Genomic DNA, 22,463 nt, shown 5'->3' with positions numbered 1-22,463 from the left:
TTGGTGGGAGAGAAGACTGAATTGATTAAGAATGTCTGCCTTGGGTAGAGGAAAGAGTCATGAGATTCACACTGTGTATTTACCATCTGCATGCAATACTATGCAGCTTTAATCTGGGAAAACATTTCCCTGTGGGTCTGGAAGGAATGTTTTCTCTACCTTTAAAATTGGGCCTGATCCTGGCATCATATCCGGAGGTTCTCCCCATTAACTTATCCAGGAAATCCGAGGGTGACATAGGCTTGGGTGCGGAGCGAGCAGCTTCAGCCTCCTTAGAAGCAGCAAGGCTAAGGAGGAAGAGAGGAAAGCAAAAGGTTAATGATGGCTCCTTCTCATACTGTGATCAGATCCCAGCCTTGTCCAACCTCTGTAGAACCACAAGAGTGTTCTTAGCTGGAGAAATGAGTAATATGGGTCCTTAATGAGGTAAGGCCCTGGTTAAATTGTTTACCCAGCCCAAATATCAGCCAGCATGGTATCCTGGCAGGCAGCCAAGTGTCTGATTGATGCTGAGAAGTCACTGACATTTTTAGTGCTTCATCTCTGGGATTTTGAGTAACCACACTTGGCAGCTGGGTGTCCCTGGGAGAGAAGAGTGAAGGGTTAGTCTTTTAGTAGACCTAACCCTGTGTTGGGCAACTGCACTCTCGCAGGCCCATGGAGCCACACAGACAGAAAGGATGTTAGAGATCAAATAATTTACCATTTCCTCAAGGTTTATTTTCAGAATCAGAGTCACCAATTTTTTAAAAATTTGCAAAGTCAGATGCATTCTGGAACACAAATTTTATCAGGCATTTTTACCTCAAGTCTCCTCAGAAGCTTTGACAAGCTTATGTGCTTGTACTTATGGGATCACTGTCTCAAGAAACACATACTTCAGAAAATCTCACTTGGGAAATTGAGGCCCAGTTAGCAGAAGGGACTGACGTAGGACCCAGAGTAAATCGGTAGTAGCCTACTTCACTGTATCGAGAGTTAGGTGATTAGAAATCAGACTGTGGGGATGCATCACACTGTTTCTGTCACCCCTCTCCCACCCCACACCCGTTCAACAAAGTGGCTTTAGGGCCCCATTCATACCACAGTATAAATTACTCATGTATTAAGAACATGACCCTCCCTCTGCCAAACTCTTTATTTATTTATTTAATTTTAAGTTCTGGGATACATGTGCAGAATGTGTAGGTTTGTTACATAGGTATACATTTGCCATGGTGGTTTGCTGCACCTATCAACCTGTCATCTAGGTTGTAAGGCCCTCTTGCATTAGGTATTTGTCCTAATGCTCTCCCTTCCCTTGCTCCCCACCACCCGACAGGCCCTGGTGTGTGATGTTCTCTTCCCTGTGTCCATGTGTTCTCATTGTTCAACTCCCACTTATGAGTGAGAACATGCAGTGTTTGGTTTTCTGTTCCTGTGTTAGTTTGCTGAGAATGATGGTTTCCAGCTTCATCCATGTCCCTGAAAAGGACATGAACTCATTCTTTTTTATGTCTGCATAGTATTCCATGGTGTATATGTGCCACATTTTCTTTATCCAGTCTATCATTGATGAACATTTGGGTTGGTTCCAAGTCTTTGCTATTGTAAATAGTGCTGCAGTAAACATACATGTGCATGTGTCTTTGTAGTAGAATGATTTATAATCCTTTGGGGTATGTATACCCAGTAATGGGATTGCTGGGTCAAATGGTATTTCTGGTTCTAGATCCTTGGGGAATTGCCACGCTAAACTCTTAAAGCATATAGATTTCAATAAGAGTCAATGTTGAAGTCTCAAATTAGTGAAGAACACTAATTTGGGTTGTTTTGGGCAACTGAGCTTTCCTAGTACTGAAATTATATCCAGGAGATAGTTAGGAGCCATGAGCAGCACTGACATGTGCTTGTGGGACTGGGATGTTGGAGGAAATGCATAGAGATATGAATGTATGTGTGTGTCTGTGTGTGTGTGTAAGGTGGAAGCTTCTGTCACCTAGCCAAGCAGCGCATAATGTTCCCCAAGGATTTGTACCCAACCTGTCTTGTTCTTCCTCTCGGCTTGTTTTCTGGTCTCATCAGTTGTAACTGTTTAAGCAATCAATTAATAATGGATGACTCTCAAATCTGTCATCACCCTGGCCTCTTCCTTAAAACCCCCTTCCTAATTTGAAAACACCTGTGGGACACGTTTATCTCAATGTTCTGCCAGTGTCTCAAATTCATCTCCTAAACTGAACTCTACAGCTTCCTTCCCAGACTTGCTCCTCTAAATCAGTTTCCCCAGATGACGTCAATATACTTCCGCTCTCTAGGATTAGAAGCCTCAGAGCCGTCTTGTCTCCTTGCTCCTCCACCCCTCCCAACACCCATAAACTCACTCACCAGGTGCTGATGTAGTTATTTGTGTTTGTGTTTTAAGAGCAGGAGTCATGGTGGTTTTATTTATTATTTGTTTGTTTGTTCTTTCATTCCCCACTGTGTCTACCATGGTGTCTCATACTTAATTGGTGCTCAGTAATTGCACAGCGAATGAATGAATGAATAATGTGCTACTTTAATTAATCAAATATCCTGGCTAGTAAAAAGTGTTCATAAATATTTATACATGGATTAACAATTTTAAAATAATTAGACTATTATACACAGTAATGGAAAATACTGAAAGCAATCTGGTATTGCTTTGAAGATTCGGAGGGTATTCTAGGACTCTTTAGACACTCTTACTATTGCTTAATAATCTGAAGATCCTTACTCATATCCTGGGGAGCTAATTTTGATGGACAGGGTGAGGAACAAATGCGCTTTAGTTTCTTTGTGTGTGTCTATGGATGTAGGTGAGTTTGTGTGATGTGGGCAGGTTTCTAGGTATGACTGTATACACGTGTTATGTATACAGATGGATGGATGTGTATGGATGTATGTGGGGACTAGAGTGTGCATGGGGGTGTTTGCAGATGCATAGTGAATTAGGTCACATAGGTTTGTATCTGCAAAATGTGAATTTCTGTGTTCATGTGTATGTATGTCAAGTATCGCATTTAGTATGGGCATTTTTTGTGTGTATATGTGAGGTGTCTGTATGTGAGCTGTATATATACATGGGATATAGGCTGTGAATGTGTAAAATGCTTCTGTAGATGTATGTCTGTGATGTGCATATTGCATGTGTTTGTTTTTGAAATGTACTGTGAAACATAATATAGAATAATGCAAAAGAGTGAAAAGAACAGATGATTTGGAATTCATCCTGTTTTAGTCATTTATTAGCTGTGTTACCTTGGGAAAGTTACTTATCCTGTCTGAGGAGCTTTAGTTTTCTTACCTGTCAAATGAGTTTTGCACAAGGAATAACTGAGGTAGCATAGTTAAAAATACCTAGGACTGCTCTTAGAACACAGCAAGTGCTCGATACATTGTTTTTCTCTTTGCGGCATGGGGTGTGTGTGTGTGTGTGTGTGTGTGTGTGTGTGTGTGTGTGTGTGTTTGAAGCAGTTCAGAGTGGGTCTGGGGCTGCTCCTTGTCTCACAGTGCTTTCAGCTGCACCGTGGAGCCCACATGGCTGGAAAGCCCTCCCAGATGCTTCCTATGGCCCACAGTTGGGGCCACAGTCCATTCAGCACTGGACTCATGGCTGCTGTGTGGCTCTGGTGTAGGCAGAGGGGACCACAGGCACGCAACTAGTGATTTATGACTTTTCTGCTGTTATAATTCACTTCTAGAACCTCTCTAGGAGTGGCAGTTATGAAGCTTTCATAAGCTCCCTTACTCTCTCCAACCCCTCCTCTCTGATAGTAAGATTTGGGAACGTAGTACTCCCTCCCAGCAGTTCCTGGAGCACCAGTGATCTCTTGGCCCTTAGGCCTCTCTCATAAGCCTGAATCCTATTAGGCAGTACAGTGGGAGAATGAATTCGCCCCAAATTATCCCATACCATTTGCTATTTCCATAACATGCCATTTAATACCAGAATCCTCCCCAAAGCTGAAGAGTCTTCTGGTTATTCTAACTTGCATGTCTGCAGTAAGGTATTTGCAGTCTGGTCACCCAGCCACTGGCTCACTTAAAACCTTGGCACTGAGCCGAAGTGGAGGGAATGAAGACTCCGGGGGGTTAAGTTACTGGCCTCGGGTCACACAGCACTTTAAAGACAGAGGAATTAGAACTTACATTTTCAAGTGTTGACTTATCCAAATGCTACAACGTAAGGGAAAGTCCTTTGTAAATTGTGAAGAGTATAAAATCATGATAGTCATGCTATTATTACGATTTGTTTCTGAAGCTTGTTCTGCCCTGTTATATCCAAGTAAGTCAAAACATGTGTCTGAATTCTAGCAATCTGTATATACACTGCTCTGAATTTGCCACACTTAAAAATGGAGAGGAAATCGTTGTGAACTACCCAGTGATCCTCTGTTTTGTCGAGTGATTCACAATAGCATATTCTGAGAATCTCTAGTCCAGCCTCTCCCATATATTATTTACCAGCTGTTTCCTGTTACCACTTTCATAATTTTTGCCCTGTTTGTTCACTACCTCTGTCATTCACTTAATTATTTTCATTAAATTGCCTCACTTCTTTTAAGTTTAAACTTACTTAAAAGGAAACTACATTTCACTACTCACAAATAGAAAACTAATATTACTTGCCATAATGGAAGAGAACCATAATAGCAAATACAATGAAAACAAGACAAAAAGAGAAGAGTTTACAATTCTAGTGATCTGCTGCTTGCCAATGTTCTGAGCCCAAGGCCTCCTCTAAGTTACAAAGGAAGTGCAGCAAGTGTAGGACAGGCGTTAGAGGCATATTAACACCTAACGAGACTTCCGGAGATAAGAAGAAAGATTGGAAGAGAATTGGTGCAATAATGATTTATTGTTATTATGTCAATCACTTCAAATCCTCCTCCTCCCTCACTATGCCTCTAGGCCAAAAGTTCCCAACTCTTTTCCAAATACAAAGGCTCCATATTAATGCCAAAGTAGCTGTGCCTCCCTCCACTTGATAATCCTTGTACATTTCTGTCTATATTTAGACAGCACAATTTGCACAGGATTATTCAAAACTCCCCCTCTCCACCCTGGTGAATCTGATGTGCTGTGCATCTGTGTAGAGTAAATATGCATTGGGGAGCTCTTTTAGTACCAACATTCCCAGTTAACTTAAGCATTTGCTTATAGACCATGAGCTGCTGGACAGAAGAGCTGGGAATGAATCTGAGAAATGAAACACTCAATTGTTAAAATTTTCTGACCTTATGACAGTATTTGGAAATGATGCAGTTTTTTTCAGGGATTACTAAAATATGGTGGGTGAATCAGACTCAGTTTAGGCAGATTTGATTAATGGTAATTTTCAGAAAGACAGTGAGGTCTTCTGAGACCAAGTTTTCTATTCCTTACTGAGAAGGCTTATTACGATAGATGCACTGACTATACAAAACATTAGACTATTAGACACAGAAATTAAAAATACTGAAAGCAATCTGGTGTTGCTTTGAAAATTCATAGGGTATTCTAGGACTATTTAGACACTCTTGCTTAATAATCTGAAGATCCTTACATCCTGAAGAGCTAGTTTTGATGGACAGGATGAGGAACAAATATATTTTAGTTTCTTTTTGTGTGTCTATGGATGTAGGTGAGTTTGTGTGATGTGAGCAGGTTTCTAGGTATGATGTATTAGGTATGTTATGTATACAAATAGATGGATGTTTATGGATGTATGTGGGGATTAGAGCATGGACTAGACTTTCCACCACCTTCTGGTCAGGGGATTTGTCACACTAAGAGACTTTGGTACTTAAAGGACCTCGGATGTTACTCCTAATGACAAAGACCATGCAAAGCTCCAGGAGTAGAGTTCAACAGAGGGGTTGGAGGCAGGGTGATGTAATGAAGTGGGGGGCTGTGTGACCTTCAGTGAGTCACTTCCCTTGTTGGCTTTCAGTTTCCCCAGTTATACAATGAAATTAAGATGATCTCTAAGAGCCCTTCCATCCCTGTCATCATTTTATGAGTCTATAATATTCCTTCTTTTTTTTTTTTCATACACCTGGTCTGGGGATCCAGATTTGTCTGGACATCCAGATTTGTCTGGACTTCTTTGGAGGAATGGGATTTTGTATCTTGGTTCTTCCTCACCTAGTCTCAAGACTTTTTTCTCCAAAGGGTCAATCTGTTTCTCAAGGTTTACTTGGAAGAAAGGCCAGATCAATGTTCAGATTCTCATTCTTCAGTTGCAGCATCAATTGCAAATAGAGAATCAATGTAAAACTGTCAATCTGAATTACAAATGAGCTAGGGTTGACAGTAAAACTGGGGAGAAACAATTTCAGCTACATTTTACATGGCACCACACCCCCAAGAACCACTCTGGGTTAGCAGAGGGGATCCCCCTGGTCGATTCCCTCTCCAGTTCACCATGAGCAGAGAAGTTCAGGAGATCAGGATGGAAAAAGGTGAGGGAAGACAAGAAGGGGGCAGAAGAGGGACTAAGAGGCTGAGAGCAACCAAGGGAAGGACCCATACAGCTGGAGGAGGATCTTGGAGGTGCAGATTGAGGACAGGGAGGTGGGAGGTGGAAGAGGAAGAGGACACTGTGAAAACGAAGGAGTTTGAGGCACGGTCAGCACTATAATTGAGGAATTCAGTAAGCACAGTGGGCAGGTACCCAACTACACTTGGTGAGAGGATGAGAAGTCTCCAAGAGGCTTTGTGGAGAAAATGACATTTTAAGTAAAACTTGAAGGTTAGGTATGGAGTTGGCCTGGAAAAATACAGGAGGAAGAGTGTTTGGGGTAGAAGGAACAGGATGTGTAGTTTAGAAGTGAGAGACAACTTGGAGAACTGAAAGAAGAGTTTAGTGTGTGTATGAAGGAGGGAGGGAGAGAAGAGAATGGGAAATGATGAGAAATGAAGATGAAACACTTGCGGGTAGGCTCTGTCTTGTTCAGTGCCTGGCAGGTAGTAGTAATTAAAAATTCGATTTGACTGGCCTTTGCCCTCTAATTATTTATTGTCCAGTAGATAGAATAGTTTAGGTACTTAAGAAATTATAAGAGGCTGCCACTCTGCTTAGGTGGCATAATTGGACTGCTATGGTGGCTCAGTGGTAGAAGGCAGTATTTGGGGGAAAGGCAGGGATTAATTAGAGAAATCATCTGAGTTTTATTAATTATAGCTTCTGTGTGCTTTTAGAAAGACCCAACATTTGCCATTTTCAAATTGTGTATTCAGGGGAGAAAGCTTTCTCTTGCCCCATTGCCTGTGGGCTGTCTTTTTCTAAATGAAAAAGAAATGGTGGATGTTGAGGAGGGGTAGGTGGGTGTCCTGGTCTTCTGGGAAGAGGTGGGGCTGAGCTGGGCTGGCACTCTTGGCTTTCTAGGCTGAGCCAGTTTCCTATCCCTGGCTCTGATCCCAAGGCACTTGGGGCTTGTCGTGCAACCTGGGCCCTGCGGTCACCCTCAGCTTTGCCTGAGTTGGATCATCAGGTCAGCATCTGGCTTCCCCCAGCCAGCTGTGCAATTCTGATTTTATTTGATTGCAGTAAAGGGCTTAGGCTGGCCAGAGAGTGCTTGACATTTTATTACTGTCACTTCATGATCTGCTAAGCACCCCTGGGAACAGAATGTCACTGTTGGCATGCCCTGAGCCCAATTCACCTCAGGGTCTTATGGAACAAGATACCTCTCCCCCTTCCTGTCCTACATCCCACAGTTACTACTGCCCCCTATAGGGAACGATTATCTGAATAAGAAACACATGTATTTGCACATGATTTTCTTCTTGTAGCAATGTAAAATCCTGGATTCTTGGAGCTGGACTAAACCTTAAAATCTCATCTGGTTCTGCCTCTGCACCTGAGGAAGTCTGGTCCTCTAGGGATCCCATATACTATGCAGCATCAGTTTCCATGTTTTCCTCTGGATAACCTTCCATCCACTAACTCTCCTGCCTTATCGTATGTATCCCCACAAAGTAGGGCCACCTAGAGAAAGGTGAATGAGGTACCTAGCAAAATTTAAGGAGGCACTCAATCCCAGGGTTTCATAAATGCCAATCCTGCACTTGCAGGAACCAGAGAGTGAGCACCTCCTTAAATTTTGTGCCTCACCTGCTTCACTCTAGTCCTGGCCCTGCTACAACATCCTAAATCCCTGAGCCTGGTCTATAGGGTGGGATTTCCTGTAGATTATAAAATCTATTCACCCGATGAGGGGTTCTCTTTACCTCTTACAGCATCTCACTTTATTTTCAAAAAGTTTCTTGTTTTTCTTGTTTGGTGGCAAGAAATGACATTAATTGAGCACCTGCTGTTCCCAGTGTGGACTCTGAATTGCACATTACATATTTTATCCCATTTAATCCTCCAAACAGCCTGAGAGGCAGGGATGCCTGTCCCCATTTTACAGGTGAGAAAAGTGAGGCTTAATCAATTTTGTGGCTTGTGACTTGATCTCTCCAGCTCTGGCATTCCACACTGTATTTGCTTACAGTACATTGACCTTTTCTTTTTTCCTCATCTTCCTTACTCTATGCGCATGTGTGAAAGCTGGAGTCATGACAGCCCTGGTCTTTTCTGGTTCAAGCCAAACTTTCAGCTCTGTAACTTTCTTTTTTCTCAGAATTGGGGCCATCAAGGTGTTATATAGACAAAACCCTGAAATCATGATTTTTCACAAATGTCTCTTCAGGCTCTCAATAAACATGGTTTTCATGAAGAGCCTGGCACACAGTCAGAGCTCAGTAAATATTTGTTAAATGGATGATATATACCTGAAATTCCAGAGGAAGCTTAATTTAGCTGTGCAACATTATTTGGCATCAGTGATAGGATTTGACTGGAGTCCAAAGAGTCCTAAACTATGGCCCTGATACTCTTAGTCAGCCCCTTGGGAAAATATTTAATGTCCTCAGGGAAAATACAAGGCAGAAAAATAAGAGAAAAAGTCATTTCTTTCAGTGGTATTCACATGAAATGTCTTGGACTACTGGCCTAGGTCAAACCTATGTTTACACATAAACCCTACATTCCTGCTTCCTTATGTCACTATTTATAATTCTACCACAACCATCTCACTTTGCCCCAACTGTATCTATGCGTCTTACTCAGAAAAATTTTCCCGTGCCTCTGACTTTCAGTGTTCTGCAGTCTGGTCCTATGGTGAAAGAATGCTTGGCTTAAGCCTGGGGGCATCAAGTGGCCCTCAGATGAGTTATGGTGTGAAGAATCCAGGGGGATTCTTCAGAGGCTTGAGTGTGGAAGAACAGGCCTATTGGGTTTACTCTGACTGAGGGAAAGCTCTTAGCAGGCCCTACATAATCAGCATGCATCCCACGAGTTGGACAGAAGAGCAAATGGCTCTCATTACCTTCAATGCAGCTTTTTTTTTAATCAGAAATATCTCACTGGAGAAATGTGCCTTTGTGCAGAATGGAGCCCAGGCTTCTGGACAGAAAGTTTTGGGAAAAAAGATTGCATTAATCAGCAGGCATTGGTCATTTGAGGTTGCAAAGGCCTGGGAGTATAGATATTGAGGAGACAGCAACAGGATAAAAACAGATGAAGACATGATATTAGCTAATGACAGTAATGGCTATCATTCATTGATACTTTACATATTTCACTGTATTTAATCTCTTCTCAATACCATGAAGATGACATCATTATCCCCATCTTACAGATGAGGAAGCTGACACTTTCATTTTCAGAAAATTTACCTGAGGTTATGCAGTTTGTAAGTGGTAGCCCCATGAGACAACTGGTCTCTGAAGCCCATGGTATTAATCACTATAATTTATTGACTCTTCCGAGTGATAGTGATTTGCAGAGTCCCTCTGAGGAGCCTCTCTGGTTCATGATATAATTGTTTCCTCATAACTCTGGAATTACAACTGGGAATTTTGGAGGTCTGGGAATTGGAAAGTATGGGTTGGGAATAATGTAATTGATAATCACTTGCACACATGTAACACTTTCAGTTTTTATGGCACTTCTAAATCCATCACTACATTTGATCCTCACATCTGCCCTGTGACAGCATCTCCATGTCCAGGTGATGACACCAAGGCTCGATTGAGAGGTAGGAGGCCTGCTCAGTCTCAGATGGTAGAACCATAACATAACTGGAGGGCTCCAGGTCTGGTCTGGGTTATCCTCTGCTTGACTCCTTGGCCATTCCCCAGAACCAGTCATGATATGGAAAAACCTTCTTGACTGTTTATTACATCATTTCTATCACACTTTAGTTGTAGTCAACTTGCCTTTTGTTTTGCCTTTTTCTCAGTTCACTCATCTTGAAAATAGTACCTGCCTTTACCAATTGCAGGTGTTTGAATGGCAGAAGGTCACAGTACTTTTACGGATGCTGTGGAAATAAACTCTCATTTCTCAGGTTAGTCAACTTTATTCATTAGGTGCTTTTAGATACAAACAAAGCTCATTTTAGATAGCATTAGTTTATGATTTCATTTACTTATTTACTTAAAATAATTAGGAAGTGCCTATTATATTTTCAGAGATTGTACTAGGTGTTAGAGGAGGTTACAAATAAAATAATAACAGCCAGCTCTTACTGAGTGGTTATAAAGTACTGTACCAGGCATTACACCAAAAGCTTTATTTGCAATACTTAATCCCCAAGATAACCCTTTGAGTTGGGGTATAATTACCTCTGTTTTTTCTGATGAGAAAAGTGAGGTCCATAGAGATTAAATAATTTATCCAGGTTCACCTGACCTTACAGACTTCTCTCTTAACTATAGCAGTGATGAATGTGCAATAGCTGTTGCTTTCCAGGGGCTCTCAAACTAGTAGAGGAAAACGTATGTGAGAACACATAAGTGCTTTAATATCCAGGGCCTTTAGAAAAAACCATACCACTTTTCCCTTCCAAGTCTATACTAGTTCAAACTCATAGTGGAAAAAAAAAAGCCAAGTTGCAATGAACCCATAGGAAATGCATCAGCAAAACTGTAGTATTTATCCCAGAGAAAACAGAGGTTTCATAGGAGTAGAGCTTGGATGTGTGTGATCTTCAAGCATCCAAAGACTATGATTCAAAGGAGGATGTTCAGAAAATAAACAATCCTCACTAGGCACTGAGGAAGAAATGATTTTAAATTGTAGAAAGGGCAATTTGGATTAAAACCTGAAGCTGCCTTTAATAAATGGAGTGACTGGTCTTCAGAAAGTGAACACTTAACTGTGAGTTGGTAGGGTTTAGCTGAAGTGGGTATTTGCATGTAAATACAGAGTTTTAGGGACGCTCCAGGGCTCTAATAATGCTCTCTAAATAGCCTTTGTTGATTCCCCTGAATCCTTTAAGACAGAGTCAGAGCTGCTGCTATGCTCAGCGGGGTGAAACTTCTTTGTTTCACTCAGCAGGTTCCAAAGTCTTGGGCAAGAAGTGAGTAGCAGAGTCATAGAATTATGAGACCTGGTCATCCTGTGCATTAAAAAAGACATTCACTGATCACCTGCTATAAATTAATAAATGTATATTATACTCCTGCAAGACTATCATCTCCATTTTATAGATAAGAAAACTGACTCAGAGATTAACTGAGACTAGCAAAGGCTACTACCAATGACCAAATACTTTCTAGGTGCCATCCACAAGTTAAGAACTGTTCCATACGGGCATTCTAATCTTCCTAACAACTTTATGAAGCATCAAACATTTTATTTTCTATTTTTCAGATGAGAAAACTGAGACTTGGGGAGATTGACAGACTTAATCAAGGTGAGTTAGTGGCAGAGCTGATACATAAATCTAATCGAGGTGAAATTTTGGCATACGTTTTGGAGCCGCTGTTCAAATCTGCTAAAACAGCTCACTCAATTCAAATATGCATGGTTTTAAGTTTCTACTCTTCTGTGGTTTAGTATAACCTTCCAGAAGGAATATTTACTTAGGAGAATTCAGGAAAAGTATCATTGACACCCTGTGGAACTTAATGAGGTGGAAGGAAGAGTGATGGATGGCGAAGAAACGACAAGGCTCTGTGGCCAATGCCCCTTTACTCTTTCAGGATAAAGGAGCTCCAGGGTCCTTGCTGAGGTTTTCTTCTCTTCTTGGGATTTCTGTCCTTTTTACCCTGTACCTTCAAGATCCTCCAGCAGCTCACCTCTTTCTAATGCACAGGGGGACCAAATGGGGTCCTGAGTCCCACTGCCTTCTGCCACTTGTTTCATGTCTCAGAGGCAAAGAGAAGCGACCTTGGAAATGCAACAAGCTGTGGATGTGGAGTCAGAGATTCTGGTTTTGCAGAATTCTACCTGTTGCAATTCTTCCTTGTATGATCTTGGGCAAGTCCTTTACTACATGTAACCTTCAGCTTCCTCATCCATAGTGTGTAGATAGCTCCTGTTCTAACTTTTAAATTACTATTTAAAATAATGTCAAAGAAAGCATAAGAACTTGTTTTCTGGCTGAAACAGGGCATGCTCCAGGGCTAAGCACATGGACTCTGGCATCAAATCCAGGCTCTGGCTTTTACTAGCTGTGTGGCCTTGGGCAAGTTCCTTATTCTGTCTAAATCTTTGTTTCTGCGTCTGTAAAATAAGGGTGATAGTTGTTGCTCATAAGGTTGTAAGGAATAAGCATTTTTTTACAGTCCTTACTTTGGTGCGTGGCACAGTGTACATGTTCGATACAATTTTTATTGATTCAAAGAGAGTTGGCGGATCTAGGCTTTGTGATGGGGGATGAATATATGAACTTCCAGAAGCTTTTTGTGCTTTATATTGGAATCTAGAAGGGCCACCCACTCTGACCCTAGAAGAGTACCACAGCAATCTTAGGTAGTTCTACTATGCTCTTAGTAATTTATCTGTTATGTAGTAAATTTAATAGCATTACTTTGGCATTTCAATCAATAGGATTAAGATGATCTGATGGTAACAGAGTAGTAATTGCTGCTGCACATATGGAAACTTTCAAGTGGCAAAAACTATTTTTCACAAGTTGGCTGGTTGCCCTCAGACCAGATTCTTTCAATTCTTGAAAAAAAAAAAAATTTCCTCTGATGATTAAAGCAAAAATTGCACATTGGAAAAATACAATGAGGTTCAAGGAAAAAAATGAAAACCCACCTGGGAATCGCATTATCTAGATATCTACTGTTAACATATTGCTAAATTTCTTCCAGGTCTTTTTTTCCTCTACAGATTATAATCAGTGTTGTTTCCTCTTTTTTTTTGACTGAAGATTCTAAATGAGCATTTTCTATTGCTATTAAACCTTTAGAAACACAATTTTAAATGAGTGCATATGCCAGTGTGTGGCTGGCATATGCAGTCATTTAAAATTAGTATTCATTTTGCTCTCCCACAGTTGATAGGCATTTATATTATTTTCAATTTTTAGCTATCATAAATTATGCTGGAAAAACCCCCTTGGTCACAAACCTCTGTTCATGTCCTAGAAGCAAAATTGCTGAGTCAAAGCTAGAAATATTTCTGAGGCAGAAAGGCCGTAGCAGAGTAAAGGAGCCCCTCCCAACCCCCCAGGACCAGCAACTTGGCTCTCATTGAAAATTAATTCTTCATAAGGCAGTGTGCTAGGGGCAAGGGCTGAAGGCAATGGCGAGTAAGTAAAAGTTGAAAAGGAGAGAGGTGACTGCTTCCACTTTTTCCCTTTTTCTCCACTGACTCACATTGCCCATGAAATTGTAGACATTGGAATGTGCTGGAGGGGAGAAAGAGCTCTTAGTGACAGATTGTTCAGAAGCCCAACATCGCTTCGTGCTTTGCATTTCCTTTTCTGTTAAATTGCCCTGCATATGTCTTCTGCCTATGTCATATTCATTTTTTTTTAATCCCTGAAAGTACTTACATTTTGTAAGCATTTCCTAAATGCTCGAAATGGGGGTAGGATAGCATGGTGGACTCAAATCTGATTCTGCCATTTATTAGCTGGTTCTGATTTATTAGCTGTGTGATCATTTAACACTTTCAAATTTGTTTCCTTATCAGTAAAATAAAGGTAATAATAGGGATACTTTCTAAAATTGTTAGGCTAAGCAAGAAAATATGTATCAGGTGAGAATTGCAGTGCCAGGCACAGAGGAACTACTGAGTATGTTAGCAATTATTACAAAGAAAAATAAGGTTCAAATAATCTGCACTAAAATCTTATGCCAACCTAAGTTTAACCTAATAATTCTTAAGAACTTCAGAAAAATCTGAAGACTGAAGGAGTCAGGAATGCAGGAAATACCGGATGTGGGCTGTACTTCCCATCTTGGCTAATTTATTATATTCAGTTGTAGGTCCTGCATTTTAAGAGGGACATTAACAGGTTGGAGCAGGTCCAAAAGGGAACAACTGGGCTGGTAAACAAACTTGAAATTGACCTGTAAGGAATAATTAAAGACTCTGTGGGTGTTTGGCTCAGAGAAGACTTAGGCAGAAGGGATTGGTCCGTTGGGCTGTTAGGGGACGAGGGACCCAACTTAATAAAATAATGATTTGAGTATTTTTATTTTCCAGACATCTAGCTTTGCAAATAGTATTTACTTTTTCTTCTCCAAAACACTACACGAGGTATGTATTTGTGTTCCCATTGTACAGATGAAGTAACAGGCATAGAGGCAGAAGTGACTTGACAGTTAGTGTGGTTAATAGGTGGAATGGTAGGAATGGAGCCAGGTCTTTCTAATTCTATAATTTGAGTACCTTCTACAGCCCACTGACTTGTTCCAAGTGACCAGGGAAGGCCTGTCAGACTTTTAAAGAGCAAAGTGGCTGCCTGATACATGTGAGGAAAGAATATTTAGACCATTAGAGCCACCCAATAATGAAAGAAGCTGCCGAAGTAGATAATGAGTTTCTTGTCACTGGAAGTATTCAAGGAGAGGCTGAAGTTCTGCTCAGTAGCATGCTGTAAGGATGACAACTGAGGAGTGGGCTGAAACTGTCACTTTATTACTTACTTGGATGTTCTAGAAAGTTGCTTAACTTCTCTGAGCCCGTTTCTTCATCTATAAACTGAGAATATAGCCTAATTGTAGAAGACTTACAAAAAAATTATAGATAAATTGTTTAGCCAAGAAGCTGGTATACAGAAGTTGCTCTTTATATATTAAGTGAAAAATTATCTATAATCTTTCTATTTGTATCTGTGGCTCTCATTTATTTGGTGACACTGCCTACTCACTTCTTCATTGGGAAAAATTTTAGACTTGGAGAGGTCACCTCCTGGGTGAGTATTTTACTTCACTTCTGCAGTGGCAGGTACATGCTAATTTCTATCCCCTTAGGCAAATGACAGGTTGGACTTTAAAACATGGGCAATGGAATAAACAAAAGGAAGAATGTTTAGACTGAAATGTTAAGCAATAGAATAGACATTATTGGGGGAAAGATTAGAACCACACAGCTAATAAACCGTGTCACCCTGTGGATCAAATATCAGATGGGTTCGAGGAGCCCACTATATGCCCAGCACTGTGCCATGTGCATTAGAGTTCAATCAATTGGAGGCACTGTCTTTGTCTACAAAGGTCGCAAGGCCTGGGATGGCTCAGACAGTTGTGAAAAGATTGGCTGATAGGACTGAGTGTTATTCTGTGCTATATCTTTTGGTTTGGATTGCAGCCCCTGGGCAATTAGGGAAGGGACGCTCAGAAGCAAGAGATGGAGAAGATGACCTTGCAATGTCTCTTTCTTGCCTGGGATTTTCTCCTTTTGATGATTCCCAGGATTCTTTCTAGCAGGCACAATGCTGTAATGTTGCAGTTGTGGCTCCCTTGGGCACATTCACTAGTCGTTTCCCCAGGACTTTCCCAGAGCCTGGGAATATGCTAATAATTGTTGTCTGGAGGAGGACAAATCTGACCTGGAGGAGGAAGAGGTAGATGAGGAAAAAGGGGAAGAGGTGAGGAAGAGGAGGAAGGGCTGCCCTTCTGAGGGCTCTCTCAGCAGCCTTCCTTCCTGGGCTTTGAGAACAAGGCAGCATCCTGCCTCCTCCCAGGTATCTACTCAGGCTCCTGTTCTGTAGACATCAGTCTAGGCTCCTACCAACATCAGCCATGGGTCCCACCAGCAAGAAACATGGAGTTAGTTGCATGAAGAGAAAGCTTTTATTGTTGGAATTCTTGATGTGAGGATCCTTCCTTTTCTTTCAACAAGATAAACAGATTCCAACTGCTTTGGAAAATGTCTTCCTTTCTCTCTCTTGTTTCCTCCTCCTGTCATCATTCCTCCTTAACCTTTGCTTCTTCTCTCCTACATTCTTTTCCCCTTCTGGTTTCTCTACCTTCTTCCTTTTCCTTCATTTGTTTCTGAATCCTGGGATGATGGAGTTGAGAGCGATCTTAGAAGTCCTCTAGTACAGTGTACTAATGCATTTTACAGATGAGAAGAATGCATTTCCAAGAGAGAAAGAGATTCACAGAATGAGTCCTTGGTGGAACCCAGAGTAGACCTGAGTTGAGTGCTCTTCCCTCTTTATTACTCTGCTTATCTCCACATTTCTCTCCCCTTTCTTGTTTTTTTTTTTTAATTGTTCATTTTATATCTTGCTCAATACTCTTTCTTCTCTTTTGTTTCTTCTTAATCCCATAATGTTAAATGGAAAGAAAATCAGGACTTTGGGTAGAAGAATTGAAAGAGAAGTATGTTGTCAAGTTCTTTCCATCGTGGCTGTGATTTGGGGTGAGCCCCTCAATTTTCCTCCTCAGCATCTCTATCTACTTTCTCCATCCTACCCTGCCACATCTTTGGAGGGGTTTGTCCACTGTCTTTCTCCATATGAAGACTTTAAACTTGAATTGCCAAGGTGCCCTAAAGGGGTCCTAGGTTGGTAAGGTCACTGTTTTAGTCCCTTCATCTACAAACTGAGGATGATCATCATACTTTCCTCATAGGGTTGCTATAAAGATGAAATAGTTAATACATATCAAGTTTTTTGAAAAGTTTCTGGCATATAGTAGGTTCTAAATACATGTTATTCATATTTGCTAGTATTATTAATTATAAATATTATTATTTAGCGGGATTTCTGTCCTTAAGCAGAAGGATTGAGAGTCACAGATGTCATTCTAATAAGTAAGGAGAGAAAAGAAAATTATGAACATAGCTCAAATAGAGACTCGGCAAATTACACAAAGGGTGACCTGATCTCAGCTGTGCTCTGCTTCCTGAATGTGTCCACTTTTTAACCAAAGGCACCATCTTTTCTCTAACTATTTGATTTCAAATTGTAGCCCATGTCCATGACTTACCCTGAGAAGAAGCTGTTTGGAACTTAAGAGTAAAGTTAGGCCTTGCTCAGAACTGACCCAGTTTAAGAAGTCCTTCTGATACTTTCCATTTTCTCCCAGATAGTGTTTAAGATGTGACGACAGAGTGCTGTATTCTCCAAACCAAAATCACTTGCATATCATATCACAAGTTTTGCCCAATTTATGTACTGTTATTTAATTTATTTTTAGTTTGATTTTTAGTCTTACATGTTATCAATATCATAATGGAATTGGTAAGTTCTGGTTCCTAGTAAAATAGAATAAGAGAACATTATCCTGTACCATTATAGTGTATCTTGTACACTATTGGTGTAACTCTGATTTGATTTTAGGGAAAGTTGTCATGGTGATAAGAGACTTGGAATTCTCAGTTCTTGTCTACGCTGGACATTAATTTACTGTTGACTTTGGACAAGTCCCTTTCCCTCTGGCCACAGTTACTCCCTGGGAACTGAAGGAATTGGGACATATAATTCTTTCCATCTCTAACTTTTTTTTTTTTTTTTGTCATGAGTATTTTATGAAATTGCACAGTGAATTGGGTAGGGCTCCAGTCACCCCGATGAGAGTATGTACCATCAATCACGTTGTTCTGAGTGCCTAATTCTATAATATAACTCTAGCCTTCCATTTTCCAGCGACATTTTGCTTCCAGCACAATTACTTCTGTGGGAACAGCAACTTCCATTTATTCAGAAAATTCTTCTAAATACACCAAATAGTTTCAGCCTCTAGGCTGGTTTTTATTTGGAGAAAACACAATCAACACGGCACTGGTTTGGGTGACTCCACATGTCTTTCTTTCCTACCTGGTACGGGTTGCCTTTTGTTAAGGTGGGCTCTAACTTTGATTGAATGCCCATGCTCTCTGGAATCCTCTTTTATTAAAAAATATATTTTCCAGCTTTTCAAAAGTAATATATATTGTTGTAAAACATTCAAGTATTACAGGAATATTTAATGCAGGAAATAAAAGTTCCCCATGGTCTCATTCTCAAGAGATAATAACAACTATAAGCAGTTTTCAGTCCATTTCTGTAAATTTTTTCCCCATAAGAGAACATTAATACATATAAAAAAATAAAAATGGGATCCTGCTATACAGACTGTTTTGCTATTTGCCTTCCCTTCTCTCTCCACTTCTCGTAATCATTCATCCTGGCCATTTTTGACTTTTCTGCATGGAATGAGGTTGCCTGCCCATGATATTAACTGGCTGTGTGACTTTGAATGTATCATTTTTCCCCTCAGGGTTTCAGTTTCCTCAACTAGAAGAAGAAACAGTCCTCTCCAACCTGCCCATCTCCTATTATATAAGGCTTAAGGGAGATAACAGAGATGTATGAAAGTGTAGGTGTCCTGAGGGTGGATTTGGTAGTAGACTGTTCTCTCTCACCCTCTCCTGCGTTATTGGGTTTAGAGTACTTACTAGGTCCTGCAATTCTATAGTTTCCCAATTTGTCTATTTGTTTGTACCCCCCACTAGTTATTTGTTTTTACCCCCCACTAGAAGTTAAGGTGTGTTAGAGCAGGGACCATGACTCTTCTGTTCCTCAATGTATCTATCCCCAGAACTTAGAACAACTCCTGGTTATCATAGGAATTAATAAATATTTTTTGGATAATGAACAAATTATCCTCTCTCAGCTGGGCTTCTAATTGATAGAAAGCCCATTGGGAGAGAACAGGGTAGAGCAGGAATGGGACGAGCCAACTTAACGGGGTGGATGCCTGGCCTACCCAGTGGCCTTGAGCTCAACATCCTTCAGCTTGACTGTTCTGCAAGCATTTTTCCTTTGTTTGCTTCACTCTCCTGATACTCTTTGCCTACCTGGTAAATTAGTCATTCTTTATGGCCCAGTTTAATTATCCTGAGTCCTGTGAAATGTCTTCAATTTATACTGTCTCCCACCTCCAGACAGAGTTAACCAGGCTCTTTCGTATGCTCCCACAACACTTTGCACCTATCTTACTTTAATTATAGTAATAGTGGTTTTCCTGCTTTGTACAATTGCTGTGTGCCATATGCAATGCCAACTATCTATATGCCTTCTCCCTTTTCATATGTATGATAATCTGTCCAGAAGAGATAATTATAATTCCCATTTAACAGATGAGGAAAACTGAGACTTAGCAATTTTAAAAATAATCTTACTCCAAGGCATACACATAGCAAGTAGTATAACTAGGATTTTGGAATATGTATGATTGATTCCCAAGCTAGAGTTTTTAACGGCTGGGCCTTCAATATGCCAACTTAATTTAAGAATTAGGTAATGACAACTGGAATGACCCACAGTCTTTACATAGTTCCATCTCATTTTAGGCGTGGAAAAGCTGAGACTAGTTACAAAGTTAGAGCAGAATTTGCAGCGGAAGGAAAATCTTGCTGTAATATCTAGGCTGTCCAATTTTGGGCAGCATGAGGCATTACATTTTTTACTGGGCCGTATCACCTCCTTTTTCAGTAGGCATAGCTTTTTACATTCCAAGACATATTCAATACATTTATTCAAGGCACCCTCTCTCTAGGCATGATGCAGTCTTTTACTTGGCTCCTGTGAAGACTGTTTTTCTTTTCTTTATTCCTACTAGATGTTTTAGGTCACATTGAGGAAACTACCTTTAACTGAGGTAAGTCCATACTTTCTTCATATTTAAAATTATTTTAGAAAGTTTTCCTTGTCTTATGGAAGGGGCTTCTCCACAGGACTTGGTGATGGTGAAGAGCAACCTTGTTTATAATGACTCAGATGTTTTGAGAGGCCCAGAGTTTGGACATGCCCTGTCAGAGAGCAAGGGTAAGGTTGAGCAAGCAACTCACTGCAACAGCTACGGAGCCAGAGCCGTGCCGCCATATCTAGCTCACACTCTCACTGTGACTCATTTCTTGGAGCAGAAAGGGGTCATGGTGAGATACAGCAGTGCTTTAGGGTTGGTTATTTGGAATCTTTCAGGTCCCGGGCTTCTGGAGAGCCAATAGAAGGAGGATGGGAAGAGACACGTGGGGAGAAAGCATTTTGATTTAACAAACACTGAGTGTCTGATATACATGAACCCCTGGGATGACATTATCTATGAGGGGGTAGTGGAGTTAGCTGAAAACTCTGGAAAGCACCAGGGGATGTTTCCCTTTGCTTCTTGTTTGCTTTTCACATGCATCAAGAAATTCATTAAGGGCTAATCTTTGAGGGGCTTACAATCCAACAGGAAAGCTAGAAGGGCACCCAAATGTATGTAAGGTCACTTTAAACAAACTGAGTGCTAAGGATAATGCCGATATTTCCAAGAGGATTTAGGAAGGAGAGTCCGTGCCCAGTCGGGGCTAGGCATAGAGGAAATCCAGGGACAATTCATGGAGGAAATGACACCAGACATGGGTCTTAAGGCATGGATAGCAACTCAGAGAGGAGAGGAAATTACCATTTGTTAAGGAATTGTGCTCTGATGGGAAAATGTGTTTGAAGTGGGACTTCGTGTGTCTATCAGTGAAGTTGTTATTCTCAGTTTTTAAGATGAGGAACTTGAGGCTCAGGAAGATTGAGCAAACTGCCAAGACTATACAGCAAGGAAGTAACATAGGCAGGATTCAAAATCAGGTGAGTTTGAACCTAGAGCTGGTTGGTGTGTCTTTTAAGGCAGAGTGAGGGGGGAGCTTTACCAGATTTATGGAGAGTATAGGGTACAACATGAGTTACAATACAGAGGTGAGACTTATGGCTGTGCTGCTTATGAACAATGAGAAATCCATTTTGGGTTGGAATTCAGTTTGTGTGAAATAAAGGAGTTGGAAATAGCAGTGGGTGCTGTGTGCAGCAAGCTGAGAGTTTCATATTATATTAAAACCTGGCATTTTCAAGAGAAGGGCAGCACAACTGCAAAAATGCATGAGGTAGATCCATATGCACACTGACAAGGTATTCCTGAGTGATAAAAGAGAAGTTGCCAAACATGGTGTTTAGAATAATCCCATTTTTTTGTAAAACAGAAGCAGCTTACTACAGTAGCACAGCAGCTAAGGGATGTCTGAAGCCACACTTCCTGGATTCCAATCCCACACTGACACTTCCAAGCTGGGTGATCCTAGGAAAATGATTTAACCTCATCTGTACAATGAAATGAATAATAGTATATGATTTATAGGATTGTTCTGAAGGTTACATGGGTTAAGTTCTATCCAGCTCTTAGAAAGGTGTCAGGCACATAAGAAGCACTCATGTTTTTGTTATTATTATGTTATTAAAACCATTTAGGAGGATGAATATCAAGCTGTTAAGTGATTTATCCTAGGAAGTAAGATTTACGTGTATTTTAGTTTCAAATGTATCTCCTTATGCTGTTTAATATTTTACAACAAATACATTTTATAGTGTAAAAAACAAAATAAAGGAAAACAAAATGACAAACTAGCAGGTCTATTTTAAGAGTTGATATTAGGAGACTTTATTTCTACTGTATTCTTTTTCTCTAGTAGCAATAGGGCTGGTAGGGACACATTAGAAAATGTCTCTGGTGTCACCCAGAGAGCTATGGAAAACAGATGTCTGAGATTGCATTGCCTGAGTTTCCCACAAGCCATGTCAGGAGTGATGCCGATGGCTATTACAGAGGGCTGGCCCTTTCTGCTCCCCCTGCCTCGTCTGGGCTGGATGTGGTTTTCTGGCTTAGAGATGTTATGAAAAGCCTGCTTTGAAGGTCTGCTTTGGGAGTGATAAATCTGGGGCATGTGGTAAGACCTTTAGTGCATGAGGTTGAGCACATACAGAAGATAAGGGAGACTGGGGAAAGTCCTCTCTGTCTGGGGGTTAGAGAACACAGCTAAAAATGTCTTTGGTCTAAGTAAAAGGAACCAAGATTTAAAAAAATTCTGTTCCTGGGCCAGAGACTATGCTGCCCTTCTTCTTGACCTCCTGACTCAGTCAGAAATTCTCCCCCACCATCCTGGCTAGCTTTCTCAATGAAATGATCTTGGTCACAAGGCAGGTGGGACAAAGGAGAAAGGACCTTCAGTGGCTGACCATCTCTACCCCTTGACAGAGCTCTAACCACACACCTTATGATGGGGGTGGGAGCTAGTGCAATTTCTCTTGTATGTCAAGGATAGAGATTGAAAGCTTGTATCTACTTACAGATGCATGTTAATAACTTTTTAGCTATCCAGAACTACCTGCAAGAGATTAGCTCTTGATTTTCTAGAGAGGCAAATTCATATCTTTCATCTCTCT

At 40.7% G+C, this 22,463-nt stretch overlaps 1 protein-coding gene across 3 annotated transcripts in view; it reads right to left on the bottom strand.

The window, feature by feature from the left end:
- GLRA1 (glycine receptor alpha 1) overlaps nucleotides 1-22,463 on the bottom strand; it is a 99,860-nt gene that overhangs the window by 67,559 nt on the left and 9,838 nt on the right. For 2 of the 3 annotated variants that reach the window (XM_010358647.2, XM_010358649.2), the window contains exon 2: nucleotides 160-287. The exons of the other annotated variant lie outside the window; for it this stretch is intronic. In XM_010358647.2, coding sequence (XP_010356949.1) covers nucleotides 160-287 — 128 coding nt within the window. The remainder of the gene's footprint in view (nucleotides 1-159; nucleotides 288-22,463) is intronic. 3 annotated transcript variants of the gene reach the window in all.

The sequence above is a fragment of the Rhinopithecus roxellana genome, chromosome 3 (genome assembly GCF_007565055.1).
Source record: "Rhinopithecus roxellana isolate Shanxi Qingling chromosome 3, ASM756505v1, whole genome shotgun sequence".
Taxonomy (NCBI): Eukaryota; Metazoa; Chordata; class Mammalia; order Primates; family Cercopithecidae; genus Rhinopithecus; species Rhinopithecus roxellana.
Note: the sequence above shows the minus strand (reverse complement) of the source record. Positions and strands in the feature narration are given on the sequence as shown.